The sequence below is a fragment of the Mirounga leonina genome, unplaced genomic scaffold (assembly GCF_011800145.1).
Source record: "Mirounga leonina isolate KUSES-001 unplaced genomic scaffold, KU_Mleo_1.0 Mir_488, whole genome shotgun sequence".
NCBI lineage: Eukaryota > Metazoa > Chordata > Mammalia > Carnivora > Phocidae > Mirounga > Mirounga leonina.
This window is the reverse complement of record NW_023270777.1, coordinates 1,603,749-1,622,955: the sequence shown is the minus strand read 5'-3', so window position 1 is coordinate 1,622,955 and position 19,207 is coordinate 1,603,749. Positions and strand designations below refer to the sequence as shown.

General features: G+C 68.8%; 2 protein-coding genes across 20 annotated transcripts in view; one reads left to right on the top strand and one right to left on the bottom strand.

Moving 5' to 3' along the window:
• The window catches only part of MINK1 (misshapen like kinase 1), a 43,074-nt gene extending 30,662 nt beyond the window's left edge, over positions 1 to 12,412 (top strand). For 3 of the 19 annotated variants that reach the window (XM_034989383.1, XM_034989397.1, XM_034989393.1), the window contains exons 5-34: positions 45 to 155; positions 432 to 522; positions 852 to 982; positions 1,224 to 1,278; positions 1,419 to 1,497; positions 1,706 to 1,881; positions 2,317 to 2,386; positions 2,718 to 2,922; positions 4,034 to 4,147; positions 4,577 to 4,663; positions 4,841 to 5,023; positions 5,142 to 5,315; positions 6,332 to 6,592; positions 7,023 to 7,108; positions 7,284 to 7,394; positions 7,541 to 7,650; positions 7,801 to 7,889; positions 8,091 to 8,114; positions 8,230 to 8,390; positions 8,691 to 8,793; positions 8,885 to 9,022; positions 9,146 to 9,257; positions 9,624 to 9,791; positions 9,904 to 10,047; positions 10,201 to 10,335; positions 10,475 to 10,575; positions 10,658 to 10,807; positions 10,898 to 11,057; positions 11,142 to 11,281; positions 11,561 to 12,412. In XM_034989383.1, the coding sequence (XP_034845274.1) occupies positions 45 to 155; positions 432 to 522; positions 852 to 982; positions 1,224 to 1,278; positions 1,419 to 1,497; positions 1,706 to 1,881; positions 2,317 to 2,386; positions 2,718 to 2,922; positions 4,034 to 4,147; positions 4,577 to 4,663; positions 4,841 to 5,023; positions 5,142 to 5,315; positions 6,332 to 6,592; positions 7,023 to 7,108; positions 7,284 to 7,394; positions 7,541 to 7,650; positions 7,801 to 7,889; positions 8,091 to 8,114; positions 8,230 to 8,390; positions 8,691 to 8,793; positions 8,885 to 9,022; positions 9,146 to 9,257; positions 9,624 to 9,791; positions 9,904 to 10,047; positions 10,201 to 10,335; positions 10,475 to 10,575; positions 10,658 to 10,807; positions 10,898 to 11,057; positions 11,142 to 11,281; positions 11,561 to 11,644 (3,753 nt within the window). In that variant the 3' untranslated portion in view covers positions 11,645 to 12,412. Of the gene's footprint in view, positions 1 to 44; positions 156 to 431; positions 523 to 851; positions 983 to 1,223; positions 1,279 to 1,418; positions 1,498 to 1,705; positions 1,882 to 2,316; positions 2,387 to 2,717; positions 2,923 to 4,033; positions 4,148 to 4,576; positions 4,664 to 4,840; positions 5,024 to 5,141; positions 5,316 to 6,331; positions 6,593 to 7,022; positions 7,109 to 7,283; positions 7,395 to 7,540; positions 7,651 to 7,800; positions 7,890 to 8,090; positions 8,115 to 8,229; positions 8,391 to 8,690; positions 8,794 to 8,884; positions 9,057 to 9,145; positions 9,258 to 9,623; positions 9,792 to 9,903; positions 10,048 to 10,200; positions 10,336 to 10,474; positions 10,576 to 10,657; positions 10,808 to 10,897; positions 11,058 to 11,141; positions 11,282 to 11,560 lie in introns of those variants that run through there. The other 16 variants (XM_034989388.1, XM_034989384.1, XM_034989392.1 and 13 more) reach the window with 16 other exon arrangements.
• Positions 12,413 to 13,191: 779 nt separating this feature from the next.
• On the bottom strand, positions 13,192 to 17,363 carry CHRNE (cholinergic receptor nicotinic epsilon subunit). Its single transcript, XM_034989403.1, has 12 exons — positions 17,219 to 17,363; positions 16,855 to 16,997; positions 16,722 to 16,766; positions 16,503 to 16,612; positions 16,215 to 16,370; positions 16,000 to 16,100; positions 15,489 to 15,689; positions 15,298 to 15,412; positions 14,052 to 14,166; positions 13,762 to 13,948; positions 13,549 to 13,655; positions 13,192 to 13,447 (listed from the first exon to the last, which is right to left on the bottom strand). Exons 1-12 carry the CDS (start codon positions 17,262 to 17,264, stop codon positions 13,298 to 13,300), a joined length of 1,476 nt encoding a protein of 491 aa, XP_034845294.1. The 5' UTR covers positions 17,265 to 17,363; the 3' UTR covers positions 13,192 to 13,297.
• Between the last annotated feature and the right edge of the window lie 1,844 nt (positions 17,364 to 19,207).

The following is a 19,207-nucleotide window of genomic DNA, read 5'->3' as shown; positions in this document are numbered from 1 at the left end:
CTTCCCCCCGCCCCCCACACCCCCGTGCCTCCCTGGGCCCGTAGCTGGTGATGGAGTTCTGTGGTGCTGGTTCCGTGACAGACCTGGTAAAGAACACGAAAGGGAACGCTCTGAAGGAGGACTGTATCGCCTACATCTGCAGGGAGATTCTCCGGGTGAGCACCGGCCTCTCCCTGGATACGGACCCTCCCTGCCCCAGGGAGGCCCCAGGCGGGTCGGGGATGGGAGACCGAGGCCGGCCCTGGAGAACACTCTGGCAGCTGGGGGGTGGGGACAGGCACCTCTGCCGCTTCACTCCCCCCTGCAGCTGCTGGGCCTTTCCGAGGACGCTCCCCACTGACACGCAGCCTGCGCTTGGGCTCCGGCGTGGGGAGGGGCTGCCCCATCCCCCCCCCTGCTCACTCACCTCCCCGCCCACCCTCCCGCTGCAGGGTCTGGCCCATCTCCATGCCCACAAGGTGATCCATCGGGACATCAAGGGGCAGAACGTGCTGCTGACGGAGAACGCCGAGGTCAAGCTAGGTACGCCCGTCCCCTCGCGGCAGATGGGGCTCTCTGACCTGCAGGACAGAGTGAGAGGCTGGGAGTCTTGCTCCCGCCCTTCCCCGTCTCCTCCCCTGCGAGGGCCCCCCCCCCCCCGCTACCTCTGTGTCCCAGGTGCTGTGCAGGTCCCTCCAGCCTGTCCCTTGGCCCTTTCACATTGGTTTTCCCCCAAGATGCGGGGGGGGAGGTGGATGGGGTGGCAGAGGGTCCGGGAATGTCTGCAGAGGCCGGGACCTCCACTGCCCCTGGGGCACGCACCTGCCAGCACAAGACCCTCCATGATAACCCCTCCCTCCGTGTTTTCCCAGTGGATTTTGGGGTGAGTGCTCAGCTGGACCGCACTGTGGGCAGGCGGAACACTTTCATCGGGACCCCCTACTGGATGGCCCCGGAGGTCATCGCCTGTGACGAGAACCCCGATGCCACCTACGATTACAGGGTACGGGGCGGGAGGCAGGGCACGCAGAGGCAGCCAAGGGCGGGAGGGGGATGGGGTGGTGGGTAGACTGAAGACACCGGAGGCCCAGATGGGCCGGGTGACACAGCGAAGGTGTGGTGGTGTGCTGGCAGTGAGGGGTGGGGTTGGCTGGAGCCCAGGAAGTGGCTCTGAAGAGTCCGAGATGGTGGGGGCAGAGGGCCCTCAGGAACATGCTCCGTTCCTCCTCCTCTCCCCTCTGCAGAGTGACATTTGGTCTCTAGGAATCACAGCCATCGAGATGGCAGAGGGGGCCCCCCGTAAGTGTGGAGCCGGGAGTGGAGGGAGCCCCAGAGGGGCTGTGGGGAGGGGGGCCATGGGGGGGTCATGGTGGGAGGGGCTCCTTGAGGCTCTCGGGGGCCAGGAGAGGGACTCATGGTGTCCCCCCCTCACGTGCCAGCTCTGTGTGACATGCATCCCATGCGAGCCCTCTTCCTCATCCCCCGGAACCCACCCCCCAGACTCAAGTCCAAGAAATGGTAAGTCACTGGACCAGGCCCCCCACCTTCACCCCTGTGTCCAGTGCGGGGGTGCACCACAGAGGGGTGGGGGCTGGGGCTGGGGCTGGGATGCGGAGAAGACCCGAGGGAAACCCAGGTGGCTCTTGGACGGATGATTCCCCTCTCCCAACTCTGACCCCCCCCCCTTGCGAGGGGCCCTCCCAGCGTGAGCCCCCTTCCTTTCCAGGTCTAAGAAGTTCACCGACTTCATTGACACGTGTCTCATCAAGACCTACCTGAGCCGCCCGCCCACGGAGCAGCTGCTCAAGTTCCCGTTCATCCGTGACCAGCCCACGGAGCGGCAGGTCCGCATCCAGCTCAAGGACCACATCGACCGCTCCCGGAAGAAGCGAGGCGAGAAAGGTCAGCGGGCCAGCAGGGAGGTCCTCCTCGGCAGCCCCGCTCCCCGCTCTGGGGCCTAGTCCTCCCGGGCGGGGGAGCCCTTCTCCCCAAACTTTCACCCCCGGGGGATTTTGCCCCCCCCCCGCCCCGCCCCCCCCCCCCCCCCCGATCCCAGGCAACCTCCCCCACCCAGGGCCACCCTGTTACAGCCTGACAGGGGCTCCATGGTGAGCGGGTGCGGGCGTACGTGCGCGGCGGTTGGCCACGGCCTGCCCGCTGTGGGGTCTGGTCCCCCGCTCTGCCCGCTCTGCCCGGGCCCACGTTCCAAGGAGGCGGGCGGGGGCAGGTGCGCGGCCCTCCCCGCGGACCGCATTGGTCAGCCCCATGGAAGGTTCCCGGCCCGGGGTGGGGTCTGGGGCGCCGGGTGAAGGAACAGTGGTGGGCTTCCCCCTGCAGAGGAGACGGAGTACGAGTACAGCGGCAGCGAGGAGGAGGACGACAGCCACGGGGAGGAAGGCGAGCCCAGGTGGGCCACGGCCGCTGGTCTGCGGTGGGCGGGGGTGGGGGTGGGGGGGTGCGGAGCCCGGCGTAGGGGCAGCGGTGCTCCCTGCGGTGGGGGCGGGGGGCTCAGGGGCAGCCGTGCTCCCTGCGGTGGGGGCGGGGGGCTCAGGGGCAGCCGTGCTCCCTGCCGTGCGGGCCGCCGGCCTGCGGTGGGGGGCGGGGGGGGTTACGGCGGTGGAGCCCACACAGCCGCGGCGGGGGCTGGAGGAGCGGGAGGGGATGGGGGCGGCCCACCGAGGGCTGCCGGCCCTGAGCCCCGCGCACGCGCTGACCCCCGCGCCGTCTGCCGGCCCCAGCTCCATCATGAACGTGCCCGGGGAGTCGACGCTGCGCCGGGAGTTCCTGCGGCTGCAGCAGGAGAACAAGAGCAACTCGGAGGCGCTGAAGCAGCAGCTGCAGCAGCAGCAGCAGCGCGACCCCGAGGCGCACATCAAGCACCTCCTGCACCAGCGCCAGCGCCGCATCGAGGAGCAGAAGGAGGAGCGGCGGCGCGTGGAGGAGGTGGGGCGGCCCCCGGGCGAGGCGGGGGGGAGCTCCGCGGCCCCGCAGAGCGGTGCGCAAAGGCGCGCTGCCCCCGCCGGCGCCGGCCGTGCGTGCGGGGCGGCCCCGCGTGCGGGGGGGCGGCGCCCGCAGAGTGGACGCCTTCCGCACGGGCAGGCTGGTCCCGCCCCTCGCGTGCGCGGAGCCGCCGCCGCGTCCGTCCCGCGGCATCTGCGGCGTCCGGGGCGGAAGCCGTGTCTGCAGACCCTCCTGCGCCTTCTGGTTGCGGGGCTTCCATTTGCTGGAGAGCAGTCTGGAGGTGGGGGGAGAAATACCTCTTAATTAATAGTCTTACTTTTAAACAGCTTTTAAGTCGCCAACTTAAAAGGCGCGCGTCTGTAGACAGCGTGCTTAGATGCGTTTATTCTGCGGGAGGGACCTGGTGAGGAGGGAGAAGGTGTAAATACGGCCTTCGGCGGGGGGGCTTTGTTGAAGCAATTACACGATTTCAGAGTTCGCGGCGAGCCGGACTTAACAAGAAAGTCGTCCAAGTCCTAGGAGACACCCGTCTGCTGCCCCGCAAAGCAGCCCCTGCCCCTGCTGAGCCGCGCACGGCGGGCGGGGGGGGCGCGCAGATGCCCGGCAGCGGGCGGACGGACGCAGCGCCGCGCGTGCCACGGCGTCCCCCTCGCGGGGACGGGCAGGGCACTCGGGGCTCCGGGCTGCAGGGGCCCCTCCGCCGCCCCCAGTTTGGACACACTCGCCTGGCCCCGGCGCTTCTGCGCGGGCGCCTGCCGCCCCCTTGTGGCCAGAGGCTGTCCGTGCGGCCCACCCCGCGCCGCTGGCGGCGGGGATGGGGGCGAGCGCCAGGGGCTGGGCGCCTAGCCGTCGGGCACTGTGCCGCCGTGGCTTGGCTTGCTTGGTGGAGGAGCGGACAGAGGAGGCGGCCCCCAGGGGCAGCAGGCCCCCGCAGCCGTTCCCCGCCGCCCCTCCCCGGCAGCGCCGGGGAGAAGGCCTGCCCGCACCGTCCAGTCGGGGTCCCCTTGCCAGCGGGCGCCGGAGGCCGGCCGGGCACCCCTTCCGGGGCTGCGTGTCCGGGCCGGGCCTGAAGAGCACCTCCTCGCACCCACAGCAACAGCGGCGGGAGCGGGAGCAGCGGAAGCTGCAGGAGAAGGAGCAGCAGAGGCTCGGGGACATGCAGGCCCTGCGGCGGGAGGAGGAGCGACGGCAGGCCGAGCGCGAGCAGGTACAGCGCCCCCAGCGCACACCGGACTCACCCCTTCCCTGCCCGGCCTCCCCTCTGCTCCTGCTGCCCGCCTGCCTGCGCCCGGCGCCCTCCCCCGGCTTTCCCGTCCCCCGGCTTCCTCCTATCTTTTCCAGCTTCACTCTCTCTCTGTTTTCTCCCACCCTTCAACCCGCGCCCTGGCTCCTGCCCCCCTCCTGTCTCTGTGCCTTCATTCCCCATCTCTCTGCCCCGTCCTCCACTCCCCACCCCTGCACCTTCCCTCCCGGGACCCCCACCCTGGCTTCCTCCTCATCGCCTGCCCTCCCGGGGCTCATCCCACCCCACCTGCCCTCTCTCTGATTCTGCCCGCTCTCCTCCTCATCCTCCCCCCACCGATCCCGTCCTCCAACGCCGCCGCCCCCCCGCCCTCTGCCCCCCCCCGCCCCCCAGGAGTATATACGTCACAGGCTGGAGGAGGAGCAGCGGCAGCTCGAGATCCTCCAGCAACAGTTGCTCCAAGAACAGGCCCTGCTGCTGGTAACGGGGCCCCGGCTTCCTCTGGGAAGGAGCGGACGCAGAGCCTCTGTGCCGCACAGGGACGGGGACACTTCGGGAAGGGGACCCGGCCAGGCGACCTCCGGGCGGCTGCAGCCAGGGCCTGCCTGCCTCCGCTCGGGGCCGCGCTGAGCCCGCTCTCCCCACCCTTGGGCCCAGGAGTACAAGCGGAAGCAGCTGGAGGAGCAGCGGCAGTCGGAGCGGCTCCAGAGGCAGCTGCAGCAGGAGCACGCCTACCTCAAGTCCCTCCAGCAGCAGCAGGGCCTGCCCGGGGACCGGAAGGCCCTGTACCCCTACGGCCGGGCCGCCGGGCCCGCCGACAAGCCGGCCTGGGCCCGCGAGGTACTGGCCGCCGCCCCCGCGGGCCTGGGGGCGGGAGCCGGGGGAGGGGCGGGGCTGTGGGGGCGGGAAGCCAAGCCGCCGCTCGGGCCCTCTCGCGAGCGGCCCTCTCGCGCCGCAGGTCGAGGAGAGGACGAGGATGAACAAGCAGCAGAACTCCCCCTTGGCCAAGACCAAGCCCAGCAGCGCAGGGCCCGAGCCCCCCCTCCCCCAGGCCGCCCCAGGGCCCCCGGGCCCCCTTTCCCAGACTCCTCCTATGCAGAGGCCGGTGGAGCCCCAGGAGGGGCCGCACAAGGTGAGCCTCTTCCCGGTCCCGTGTGAACGCGCACACGCGGGAGCCTCCCTCTGCAGGGCTGTGGCACAGCCGTGCGCTCGCACGCACTCACACGAGCACACGCACGCACATGCACACACACAATGCACGCACACGTGCACGCGATGCATGCACACGCACGCACACTATACACGCACGCACACGTGCACACACGTATGCACACCTGCACGCGATGCATACGCACACGCACAGTACGTGCAGACACGCACACGTGCACACATGCACACACAATACATGCACGCACACTTGCACGCGATGCATGCACACGCACGCACACAATACACGCACGCACACGTGCACACACGTATGCACACCTGCACGTGATGCATGCGCACACATTTAGGCACATGATACATGCACAGACGCACGCACACGCGGGAGCCTCTCTCTGCATGCCTGTGGCACAGCCATGTGCTCGCACGCACTCACACGAGCACACACGTACGCACATCTGCACGCGATGCATGCGCGCATGCACGCACACAGTATGTGCAGACGCGCACGCACATGCACACACATACGCACACGCACGCACATAATACACACGTTCACACAACACGTGCACACGTACGCACACCTGCACGTGATGCATGCGCACACATTTAGGCACACGATATATGCACAGACGCACGCACACGCGGGAGCCTCCCTCTGCATGCCTGTGGCACAGCCGTGCACTCACGCACACACGCACACGTGCACACATACACAGCATATGCGCACGCACAAGTACACGCACACACAATACATGCACGCACTCGCACGCATGTACGCACACACCCCTCAGCCGGGGGTCACGGATCTCAGGGTGTGGGGGCAAAGGCAGCCACCTGCCTGCCGTGCATGAGTCTGGTCCTGTCCCACCTGTTCTGGGGCTTCCAGAACCCTCTTCTCCGACGGACAGTTGGAAGCCAGAGGCTTTCCTCACCCCCTCCTCCCAGAGCGGGCAGCCCACCCTCCCTGGTCTTTCCCTGCAGAGCCTGGTGGCGCACCGGGTCCCACTGAAGCCATATGCAGCGCCTGTGCCCCGATCCCAGTCCCTGCAGGACCAGCCCACCCGAAACCTGGCTGCCTTCCCAGCCTCCCGTGAGCCTGACCCCGCCGTCCCCACGCCCACTGCCACGCCCGGCGCCCGAGGAGCCGTCATCCGCCAGAATTCAGATCCCACCTCCGAAGGGCCCGGCCCCAGCCCGAACCCCCCAGCCTGGGTCCGGCCCGATCCTGAGGCCCCACCCAAGGTAAGGGCCCTGCCTCAGAACCAGGAAAGAGGAGAGAAACAGGAAGGAAAAGGAGGAGTTGCGGGGGGGTGGGCAAGGTGGAGATGGGGTTCTGGGCTGGAAGGGAAGAGACGGGCCGGGTACCTGCCCTGGGCCCTGTCCCACGAGCTTACAGGCCAGAGGGCGGGCTGCCTGCTCCGGGACTGCGTCCCTGCTCCGGGGGCCCAGTGAGGGAACGGAAGCATGCCCAGGGCTTTTGGGGAGCCCCAGGGGGGCAGACTTGCTGGGCTGGAGTCCCAGCTTCGTGACAGTGGAAAATCCGCGAGCTTCCCTAACCTCGGTTTGCGGGTCCGCGGAAGCCGGGGAGAACACCTGTTGGGGCCGAGGCGAGGATGCATTTGAGGGGCGGCCAGCAGGGCACTGGCACCATGCGCTGACCCCCCCGCTTCAGGTGCCTCAGAGGACCTCCTCCATCGCCGCCGCCCTCAACACCAGCGGGGCCGGAGGGGCCCGGCCCACTCAGGCTGTCCGCGCCAGGTAGCCCCCCCGGGGGGGGGGTGGTTTGCATGGTGGCCCCGGGGTGGGGGGCGGGGAGGGCTGGGGGGGCACAGGAGAGGTTGCCAGGTTACCCACTTAGGAGTGGGCAAGCCCCACCCCGGTCACCTCAGCGCCCCCTGCCCCGCCCCCCGGCACCCCTGTGCTCCCTCCACAGACCTCGCAGCAACTCCGCCTGGCAAATCTATCTGCAAAGGCGGGCAGAGCGGGGCACCCCCAAGCCTCCAGGGCCCCCCGCTCAGCCCCCTGGCCCGCCCAACGCCTGTAGGTAATGGAGTTGCCCCCCCCCACTCACTCCCGCCCTCGCTTCTGCCACAGGCTTCCCCCCCACCCCTGGTGGCGGCCCCCTCTGTGCCGCAGCTCCATGCTGGAGGGGGGCACCTGTCCTCCTGACCTGCCTCTGCCCTCCCACAGCAACCCCGACCTCAGGAGGAGCGACCCTGGCTGGGAACGCCCGGAAGGCGCCCTCCCCTCTCACGGGCACCTGCCGCAGGCTGGCTCGCTGGAGCGGAACCGCGTGGGAGGTGCGGCGCGCCCCCTCTGCGGCCTGCGGGCTGGACTGTCCGATGCACCCTGCCCCGGGGGCCGGGCGGGCGGGCAGGGGCCCCAGCTGGCGGTGGGTCACCGAGGGTGAGGTGTCCGTGACCTCCCTTCTCCCACCCTGCCTGATCCAGCCTCCTCCAAACTGGATAACTCCCCAGTGCTCTCTCCCGGGCACAAGGCCAAGCCTGAGGACCACCGCTCCCGGCCAGGCCGGCCCGCAGTAAGTCATCGGAGGCAGCTGTGGCCCCGTCTGCTCCCCGGGGGTGGGGGGGCTTGGGGCCTCGGAGCCCCCAGGAGCCCGGGCCGGGCCCTCTGTAACCCGGTGCTCAGGGGCCGCAGGCCGCGCTTCTCAGCTACTGACCTTTCTTCACCTCTCTCCTACTCCTCCCGGCTGCCCTTGCACCCCTGCGGCCCCTCCCAGAGCTATAAGCGCGCCATCGGTGAGGTCAGTACGGCCTGCTTGGGGGCCCCCTGTTGCCTGCCCCTTCTCCTCCGGCTCCCTTTGCTCCCGCCCCCTCCCTCCCCACTCTCCCCTCCTCACATGCCGCCCCCCTCCGCAGGATTTCGTGCTGTTGAAAGAGCGAGCCCTGGACGAGGCCCCGCGGCCTCCCAAGAAGGCCATGGACTACTCGTCGTCCAGCGAGGAGGTGGAGAGCAGCGAAGATGAGGAGGAAAGCAACGGCGAGCCATCCGAGGGGAGCAGAGACACCCCCGGGGCCCGGTATGGGGCGCCCTGGGGGAGGCCAGGCTCCCCCTTTCCTAGGTTGGGGGACCCTGGCTACCACTGCTGGTCAGGCCCCCCTCCCCTTTTCTAGAGAACGGGGTCTGGGCTGGCGTCCCCATGTCGCCCGCTGCCGTGGCAGCTGAGGGTGGGCTGCCCCCTGGGCGCCAGCAGGCGGATCCCCCCCACCCCCGGGCAGGGCAGTGTGAGTGGAGGGGAGGGCACTGGGCCTCCCTCTCTGTCCGCTCCCTGCCACGGGCAGGACCTGGGGGCTGACGACAGTCCTCCCTCCCGTGGCAGTGACGGGGACACTGACAGCGTCCGCACCATGGTGGTCCACGACGTGGAGGAGATAGCTGGGACCCAGACCCCCTATGGGGGCGGCACCATGGTGGTCCAGCGCGTGAGTGGACCCGCCCCGCCCCGCCCGGTTGCGAGCGCCTGCCGTGCCCCCTCCTCCGCCCGGCACTGGCGCCCTCCCCTCTGTCCCTCAGACCCCCGAAGAGGAGCGCAGCCTGCTGCACGCGGACAGCAACGGCTACACCAACCTCCCCGACGTAGTCCAGCCCAGCCACTCGCCCACCGAGAGCGGCAAAGGTCACAGCCCCCCCTCGAAGGACGGAGGCGGCGATGTACGTGGGCACAGGCAGCCCCGGAGCCGGAGCCGTGCGGCGGCGGGCGGGGGTGCTGGGGGGCCCTGCCGCAGGGGGGCGCCCGGGTCGCGCGGGTTTGCCTGACCGCAGCGCCCCCCCCAGCAGTACCAGTCTCGCGGGCTGGTGAAGGCCCCTGGCAAGAGCTCATTCACGATGTTTGTGGACCTAGGCATCTACCAGCCTGGAGGCAGTGGGGACACCATCCCCATCACAGGTGAGGACGGGAGGCCGGGCGGGGCGCGAGGCCCCGGGGAGGGCGCAGGCGGCCACGGCCTCCACTTGGGCCCGAGCGCCTGCGGGGGGACAGAGGCAGCGGGGGCGCCTGAGGCCCCGTTGGCCCCCAGGAAAGATGCTGCGAGCAGCCCGGGCACCCGAGGGACAGGACGGGGATTTTGCCAGGCCTCCTGCCCTATTTCCACCCTTCCCCGCACCGCCTCCTTTGTCTACCCCTCCCTGGTCCTGCTGAGGCCTCAGAGGAGGCCCCCCCACCCCGCCAAATCCAGGGGTGCGGTGAGGAGGGACGGGGGAGGGGGCTGCAGCCCTCCTCCTCCTTCCCCTCCCGCTCTCCTCTTTCCGGCAGCCCTGGTTGGGGGGGAGGGCAGCCGGCTGGACCAGCTCCAGTACGACGTGCGGAAAGGCTCCGTGGTCAACGTGAACCCCACCAACACCCGTGCCCACAGCGAGACGCCCGAGATTCGGAAGTACAAGAAGCGCTTCAACTCCGAGATCCTCTGCGCGGCCCTGTGGGGTGAGCCGGGGCGGGGGGAGCGGGGGGAGCGGGCTGCGGCGCGGCCCTGCGCTCCGGCTCGGGCGAGGCCGGGCTGCCGGTGACCGCGCTCCGGCTTCCGCTTCCGCTGCAGGCGTCAACTTGCTGGTGGGCACGGAGAACGGCCTGATGCTGCTGGACCGGAGCGGGCAGGGCAAGGTGTACGGGCTCATCGGGCGGCGGCGCTTCCAGCAGATGGACGTGCTGGAAGGGCTCAACCTGCTCATCACCATCTCAGGCACGCGGGGCGCACGCGGGGCGGGGACCCCCGGGCTCCCTGTCGCCACCTGCAGGCCCGGGGGGGGGGCTCCCGTGGCGGCCCCCGTGGGGTGCGGACGAGCGAGGGCGGCGGGCGCTGGACCCCCGGTGAGGGCTGTGTGTCCGCCCTCAGGGAAAAGGAATAAACTGCGGGTCTATTACCTGTCTTGGCTCCGGAACAAGATTCTGCACAATGACCCAGAAGTGGAGAAGAAGCAGGGCTGGACCACCGTGGGGGACATGGAGGGCTGCGGGCACTACCGCGTGGGTGAGGAGGTCACCGCGGAGGGGCTGAGGAGGAGACGGGAGACCCGGGGGTCTGGGCTGCGTGGCTGGGGCTGGGCGACTGGAGGCGGGGGCGCGCCCGGTGACGCGCCGGCGGGACCCTCTCCTTCCCTGCCCCCCAGTGAAATATGAGCGCATTAAGTTCCTGGTCATCGCCCTCAAGAGCTCCGTGGAGGTGTACGCCTGGGCGCCCAAGCCCTACCACAAGTTCATGGCCTTCAAGGTAGCCCCGGCGCGGCCCCCCCCCCCGCCCGGCACCCCCGGCCACCGCGGCCGCGGCCCCTGAGCCCCTGTCCCCTCCGCAGTCCTTCGCCGACCTCCCTCACCGCCCCCTGCTGGTCGACCTGACAGTGGAAGAGGGTCAGCGGCTCAAGGTCATTTACGGCTCCAGCGCGGGCTTCCACGCCGTGGACGTGGACTCGGGAAACAGCTACGACGTCTACATCCCCGTGCACGTAAGCGGGCGGGGCCGGGGGCGGGGCCGGGGGCGGCCGCCAGACCCCGGGCTCCGGGGGCGCGGCCTACAGCCCGCCCTTGCTCCCCAGATCCAGAGCCAGATCACGCCGCACGCCATCATCTTCCTCCCCAACACGGACGGCATGGAGATGCTGCTTTGCTACGAGGACGAGGGCGTCTACGTCAACACCTACGGGCGGATCATCAAGGACGTGGTGCTGCAGTGGGGAGAGATGCCCACCTCCGTGGGTGAGTGAGGCGCCCGCCCCGCGCCCCCAGCCCCCCGGGCCGGAGCTGCAGCCCGCTCACTGCCCTCACCCCCTTCGCTCCCAGCCTACATCTGCTCCAACCAGATCATGGGCTGGGGCGAGAAAGCCATTGAGATCCGCTCGGTGGAGACGGGCCACCTGGACGGCGTCTTCATGCACAAGCGGGCGCAGAGGCTCAAGTTCCTGTGCGAGCGGAACGACAAGGTGGGAGCCCCTTGTCCTGGCCCGGGCTGGCCGTGGGGTCTTCCTGGAGGGGGTCCTGGGGGCACAGCCTGCAGCGCAGCCTGCCCTTCCCTGGCCTTCAGTTTCTGGGAGCCCCCCTGCTCCCCAGACTCCTTCCCGTGGTCGCCGGCTGCCTCTCCCCACGCATCTCGGACTACGTTCTGCAGTTTCTAGCTGTCCCCCCCCCTGCTCCCCGTTAACCGGGCCCCCCCCCCCCCCCCCGCCCCCCAGCCCTCAGTGCCGACTTGTCCTGCCCCACAGGTGTTTTTCGCCTCAGTGCGCTCCGGGGGCAGCAGCCAGGTTTACTTCATGACGCTGAACCGTAACTGCATCATGAACTGGTGACGGCTTGGCCGCCCCCACAGCCAGACCCCCCAGGCCGCCCTTCTTTCCCTTCCCTGGGCTTTTGCTTTTGACTGGTTTGATTCACTGGAGCCTGCTGGGAACGTGACCTCTGACCCCTGATGCTTTTGTGATCACGTGACCATCCTGTCTCTCTCTCTCTCTCTCTCTCTCTCCCGCCCCCCCCTCCCCATACGTTCTCTCCCCAAAACTGTGCCTGTCCCAATTCCGGGGAGAGGTACAGCTTCCCCTTCCCCGGAATCGGGAGGGCCGAGCCCCACCCCCCCTTTTCTCCGCTTCAGAGGAGAGTGCTTGGGGCGTGGACCCCAGACCCCAGTGCTGCTGACCGGGCAGGGCCCTGGGCCCCTTCATTTGCACGTCAGGGGAGCCGGCTCCCCCCTTGAATGTACCAGACCCTGGGGGGGGTCACTGGGCCCTAGGTTTCAGGGGGGTCGCCCGCCACTCCAGGGGCAGGGACCATTTCCTCATTTTCTGAAAGCACTTTAATGATTCCCCTCCCCCCAAACCCCAGGGACTGGAGGGGGGACCCCGCCAGCCAAAACATTTCCCCCTTTCCAACCCCATTTCTTTCTAGCTTTTGTCCTTCCCTGGTTCCTTGGTGGGGGGAGGGAGCAGGGAGCTCTCGCCCCCCGCCCCTGCACCCCCCTGCTTGCCTCTGTATATAGTGTGAGCAGCAAGTAGCCCCATCCCGCCCCGCCCCTCCTCAATGTAGTGGCCTTGGATATTCCGTTTGTTAATAAAGACAATTCAACCAGCTCCTACTATCTCGGGCCGTTTACTGTTTTGTTTCCCAGTTCTGGATACCGACCGGCGAAGCCAGCAGGGCTGGGAGGGAGGGAGGGAGGGAGGGAGGGAGGGAGGAGGCGGCCGAGGGGGCCTTATCCCTGAGGCCTCGGGGGGACCGAGGGCATTTGTCTCCCCCAGGGAGGGGCCTGGCTTCCTGGTTCCAGCCGCCTCAGGTGAAGTCCCGTAGAGGGGCCCCTTCAGTTTTCAACCCAGAAAAACGCAGCAACTTCTAGGGCGAGAGGGTCACGGGGGCCGGGGGACCTCAGAACTGGGGGGTCAGCAAGGCTGGATGGAGGAGTGATGAGTGGTTTCTGGAGGACTGTCCTCTGCTTCCGATTTCCCGACCGGTGGCCAGACCTACACAAGCAAGCGCACACAAGCCCACGTGTGCGTAAACACGCCCCCCCACGTGCGCAGACACGACCCCACGTGCGCGCAGACAACCCCACGTGCTCGCGCACAACCCCACGGGCGCGCACACCCCACGGGCGCTCAGACACGCCCCCCACGGGCGCTCAGACACGACCCCCACGTGCTCGCAGACACGCCCCCCACGGGCGCGCAGACACGACCCCACGTGTGCACAACCCCCCACGGGCGCGCAGACACGCCCCCCACGGGCGCGCAGACCCGACCCCAAGTGCTCGCAGACACGACCCCACGGGCGCGCAGACACGACCCCACGGGCGCGCAGACAACCCCACGTGCGGGCGCGCACAGCTCCTCTTGCGAGGTTGGCAGAGCGCGGATTTATTACGGCAGCGGGTAAAGGATCACAACAGCATGGGCCAGCAGCATGCTCTTGAAAATCGGTTTCCTCCCGGAAATGGGGGCGGGGGGAGAAGCCGTCTACAGACACGGCGGGTAGGGCAGCTCGGGCACTTGGTTGAAGTAGCCCCCGAGGAAGATGAGGCTGGACCCCACGCCGAAGAGCACCAGGGCGGCCCAGAAGCAGATGTTGTCCAGGGCCTTCCCCATGCGCACCCAGTCGGACACCTCCTGGGGAGGGGCGGACTCAGCTGCGTCTCCCGCGGCGCCAGGGACTGCAGGCCTCCGGGTGACCACCCGCCCCCGCCCCCGCCCCCCGGGGCCTGTCCCACCTCGCCGGAGGCCTCCTGGTCCCGCGTGCTCTCGGCCACGAAGTTCACGGCGTCCACGCAGCAGCGGACCTCGGGGGCGGCGGCGCCCAGGCTCTGGCAGAGGGCGGCTGGTGGGGCGCCCGGGAGGGGAGGGGAGGGGAGGGTCACCGGGGCGCCCGGCCCGCCGCAGCCGTCCGCGCCAGCCCGCCCGCCCGCCCGGGCCCTTCCGCTCACCGGTCCAGGCCCCGTGCCGGTGCCTCTGCCCCTCAAACACTAGCTCGCTCCGCGGCTTCTTCAGTATCAGCTCCTCGGCGCGGAGCAGCAGGCCCACGGACGACGCGCGCCTGGGCGGTGAGGTGGTCTGGGGAGCCTCGCGGGGCGCGCCAGAGCCCAGGAGGCGCGGCAGCAGCTCCAGCAGGACCTGGCGGCGGGGCGGGCCGAGCTCGAGGCCCCGCCCACCCGGGGCCCGCGCCGAGCTCGAGGCCCCGCCCACCCGGGCCGCGCCCCGCCCACCCGGCGCTTACGTGGCGCAGCCGAGGCGACACGGTGTGCGTGGTGGGCGTCCGCAGAGACACATTGAGCACGATGACGCAGTTCATGACGATGATCGTGGCAACCACCATGACGAAGAGGAGGTACCTGCGGGGCCCGCCGCGCGTGACCTCACAAACGCCCCTCCCCGCCGGTGACGCTGCTCCTTCCCAGCGGGGCCAGACGGCGCGCGCGGACCGGATGCCCCCTTTTCCGCCGGCGGCCATGAAGGGGACCCCCAGCTCCCTGGAAACCCTGCTGTGGGTCTACCACTTCCACAGCTCCACGGAGGTGAGGCTACGCCGGCGGCCCCGCCCACGGCTGACGGCCCCGTGAGCTCGGCCCGGTGACCCGACGGCCCCGACGCCCCCGCTCCTTGTGCAGGTGGCCCTGCAGCCCCCGCTCCTGTCCTCCCTGGAACTCGCTGTGGCCGCAGCCCACGAGTATCTGGAGCAGAGGTTCCGCGAGCTCGAGTCCCGCGAGCCGCGGGAGCCTCAGGGGCCGCCCGCCCCGAAGCCCACCCTGGGGCTGGTGCTGAGAGAGGCCGCGGCCAGCGTCATGAGCTTCGGCGCCACCTTGTTCGAGGTGGGGCGCGGGGGGCTGCGGGGGGCTGCCGAGGGGCGGGAAGGGGCTTAGAGACCCCTGCATCCCCCGCCAACTCCTGCACCCCCCACCGCAGATCTCAGCCCTGTGGCTGCAGCAGGAGGTGCGGAGACTGGACGGCGGCGCCGGCAGCCCGGGCCCAGCCCCAGGCGCCGGGGACCCGGGCGGAGCGCTGGCCCGGGTAGCCCAGGCCGCGGGGCACGGGGCTCGGCGAGCGGGGGCTGCGGCGGGCGCGGGTGCCCGGCTGGTGCTGCAGGGGGCGTGGCTGTGCCTGTGCGGGCGGGGCCTGCAGGGGTCCGCCTCCCTCCTGCAGCAGTGGGGGCGTCAGCTGGGCCTCGGGACCGCGGGGGGACCGGTGAGTTCAGGACGGAGCTGGAGGGGGGAGGAGCTGGGGGACGGAGGCGGCGGGGCGCGGCGGGGCGCGGGACACTGAGCCGGCCCGCCCCCGACAGAGATACTCAGGGGACCTCAAGGTGGTGTCCAGCAGCCGCGCGGAGGACGGGGGACTGGAGAACCCCCCGCCGCCCCAGCCCCGCCCCACGCTCGAATAAAGCCCAGGCGGGCCGGGACCCCGGAGCTGCTCCCCGTGTCGCGCGGCTGCGCGCGTGGGCCCCCTCGGGGACCCTCCGCCGTCACCTGCCCAGCATCGGCACGCTCAGCGACGTCTCGGGGATTTTCTGAGCAATCAGGAACAGGAAGACGGTCTGGGCGAGCAGGACGTTGATGGAGACGGTGCACTTCTGGCCGCCGGCTGGTGGGAGCGCCCGGTGAGAGCAGGCCTCGCCGCCAGCAGCGCGCCCGGGGTTAGGGCCTCGGCCGCCCCTTACCCTGCGCCGGCAGGAAGTAGGCGAGGAGCACCAGGCCCGAGATGAGCACGCAGGGCACGATGATGTTGATGACGTAGAAGAGCGGTTTTCGGCGAATGATGAGCGTGTAGATAACGTCGACCACCCCCGGACCGCCAGCGGAGGCGCCGTCGGGGCGACGGATCAGCCCGGGGCAGAAGTCGATGGCCCACTCGCCGTTCTCTGCCGGGCGGGAGGCGCGGTCAGCCGGCCCGAGGGCCCGCACACCTGGGGCTCCGGGCGGAGGAGAGGGTGTGGCCGGCCTGCCCTGGCTGGTGGGGCCACGGGAGGTCTGGGCCGTCGGGGCGAAGGCGGTTCGGGCGGGGAGGGGCGCTCGGGCGCGACCGTCGAGAGTGCTTTCGGGGGAGGGGCAAGGTTAAGGCCGGCTGACGGTGTCCAGCCCCGGCCTCGATGGCCTGGGGCCCCCCACTCTGCGAATCCCCTCCCTGGACCCCGTCTAGGGGCGGGGGTTCGGAGCAGGAGGAGGCCTCACCAGTGTAGGCCTCGGTATCGATGTCGATCTTGCTGATGGTCTCGCCGTCGTCGTCCACGGCGAAGACGAAGTCCACCTCTTCGGCGTTGTAGGTCTGCGAGCTGCGGAGCCAGGGCCGGCCCGCACGGGGGAAGCTCGGACCCGGCCCGTCCCCCGCCCCACCGCGCCGAAGTCACCCCCCACCCCCACCCCCACCCCCGCGCCGCTCGTCCCACCGGAAGACGAGAGAGCAGTTCTGCCAGTCGAAGGGGAAGTAGGTGACCTCCACGGCGCAGCTGCTCCGGTAGATGGCGGGGGGCAGCCAGCTCACGTAGCCGCCCTCGTAGACCAGCACGTTGGCGTCGTAGGCCACGCCGAACTGGCCGTCAATGCTGTGGGCCGCGGGAGAGGCGGCGTCCGCCCGGGCCCGCGACCCCCTCGCCCTCCCAGCGAGCCCAGCGCCCTCCCGCCAGGTGCAGCCCAGCCCCCAGTCCTCGGCTTGCCCGGTCCGCCCCGGTGCTCACTTGTTTTCCAGAACGATCTCCGGGAGCCAGACGAGTTCCGAAGGGACCCGCAGGATCTCCACACCCCCGAAGTCGTCCTTGCTGTAGTTGAGTCGGTAATCCTGCCAGTCCTAAGGAGTGGGGATGGTCGCGCCAGTGCCCTGCATCTCCCATCTGGTGACCCCAGGAGACTGGGAGAAAGGGGCCAAGACCTCCCGCTGTTCCCCAGACTGGACTCACGATTCCAATCCAGACGCTGGTGGTGAGGGTCTCCTCTTTCTCGTTCTGCACACAAGGGTCAGGATGGTGGAAGTGGGATTCCAGAGCCAGGAGTGCAATTTCAGGCTCGGGGGTGGGGGCGGGGGTACCTTACCAGGGAGATGAGGTTGGTCAGGGTGACCTTGAGGGTGATGGTGACATTCTTTTCAGGCTCCTTCACTGGCCGGCGCTCTGGGTCATAGTTGTCGAAGAGATGGTGGTAAAGACGCAGCTCCTCGTTCTTCGCCTCACCTCCACCTGGGGATGGGGTCAAGCGGTGGGCTCGCTGCAGAGGAAGGGCTGGGGGGAGGGGCTCTCTGCTGCCTCCGGGTCTGCACAGGGCTCTGCTGCTGTGTCCCTGAGCTCTGTGCTCTTCCCTGTCTGCTGAGCCAGACACCGAGCCTGCTTCTCGGTTTCCCGTCTTTGCCCCGTCCCTGGGCGTCCCTATCCCCGTGCGTGTGGCCGACCCTTGTCCCTACCGAGGAGCTGCAAGAGGAGCAGGGTGCCCAGCAGAGCCCCCGCCATCGCGCTGTCGGGTCCTCGGGGTTATTCTGAGCCCTGGCAGGCTTTAAGGGGGCAGGCCAGGGTGTGGGAGGGAGGGAGGGGGGGTGTTAGTTCCGGGCTGGGTTAGGGGACGGTCACCTAATCCTCTTCCCACCGCTACTGCAGCCAGAGACATTTGGCTGCTCCCAGAGGCAGCTGCCCCATCCCAGCATCCTTTGCCCACTGCTTGGCTGGCGCCGCGGCCACAGACCCGACCCTCTTATGGCCGGAGCAACCGGGTGCAGGTGCAGGTCCTTGAGGAGCACCTGGAACCACAAGCCTGGCGGTGGGGGAGGGGTGGCCCTGCTCTGAACATGCGCTGGTGTCCCTCGAGTAAGCCGCCCTGTGCAGGTGACACCCCTTGCCTCCTGTCACTCACGTGAACACGTTACCACCACCCCCGGCCCAGCCAAGGCCACAGCAATGCGGTTTCCGCCCGTGGAGTCTGGCGAGGTCTCCATAAAGAACTGGTACTAGGACAGGCGGCCGCAGGGGCTCACTCGGCAGGAACGCACCACCTGGCAAGGAGACCCTGCGGCAATAGGGCCGTCTCCCCCCCCCCCAGCCTAAATCCCAGGTGGGCCGCCCCGCGGCCCCTCCCGGCACCTGCCCCAGACGCCCGGTTCTCCTGGCCTCCCTGCTGCCACCGTGCGGCCACACGTGGTGATCCCGCCTGCCCGCCCCAAGCACACTTGAACTGATTCTTTTCGTTTTTATCTTAAAGTGTCCTTGGACCACCCTAGTCCATCATCTGAGGTGCTTGCTTACAATTCCTGTTCCTAGGCTCCGTCCCCAAAGAGCCCTGAGTTAGGAGGATGCCAGAGTTGGGGTGCCAGGGATCTGGTTTTTTCTTTAAGAAGCTGCCCGTGTTTGCGCTTGCACTTCCGTGCCTTGCCCATTGCGTCCTCACGCTAATCCGGGGAGGCGGTTACCGTTGTCCCGAAAGTACGAAGGAGGACTCTGGTCAGGCCCCCGGTCCCTAGAGCGGGTGGGCAGTGACGCAGGAGCTTCGGCAGTCAGCTTTACTGATCATGTACCTCGTGTTCCTTTCACACTTGACAAAACGCTTGCATGTCGGTCCTTTTGGGGTGTCCTTCCTCTACCTGTGAGGTCCCTCATCCTCGCCCCCGTGTTACAAGCAAGGACCCCAAAGGCCAGAGGGTCCACACAGCTTGTCCCATTTCCCAGGCGGCCTTGAAGCTGCTCGGTGGGCCAGATAATCTGAATATAAAATGAAATCAAGAAAGTCCTACATAAAGCCAGCAGCAGCGTATTCCTTATCTTGAAGGGAAGAAGGCCTCTTTCTTCACTCCCCTGCAGCCCCAAATCAGAGACCATAACGAAAAACCACAAAATACTTCTGTAAGGTCCAAACCATAAACCAAAGGCAAGCAAATGACAAACCCAGAGCTGCCGACTCATCTCCTCTGTTCCTGAAAACCATCCAAGGCTCATGAGGTGGTGGGGCACCTGGGCCGCTGGGCGCCTCCCCAAGGGTAACAGCACCGATGGGGAGCGGGGAGAGACGCTTGGAGGGGGGCAGTGGTCCTGGTGTCGGAGGGGAACGCAGACCCGAACAGGAGGGCCACTGGTTCCTCAGGAGAGAGATGAAAACGGGAAGACTCCATACTAAGACTCTTCCACAGGGAGGGGCCGAAACGAGAGAGACAGAGATGGGGGAGGTAGAGGTGAGAGGGAAGGCAGAGGAGGGGGGATCTGGGGCGGCCGACGCAGCCAGGGGTCCCCCCGGCCCACACCCTCCCCAGGACGTGACCTCTTTACTCACGTGGCTACAAAGTCTGGGGGACTCACGGGTGCAGGAGAGGAGGAATGCACTCTGGCCACCTGATTCCAGGTCTCCTGTAAGTTCTCCTCTGAGAACAGACGGTGCATTCCAGGGAACCTTCTAGAACGTCGTGGGCTTG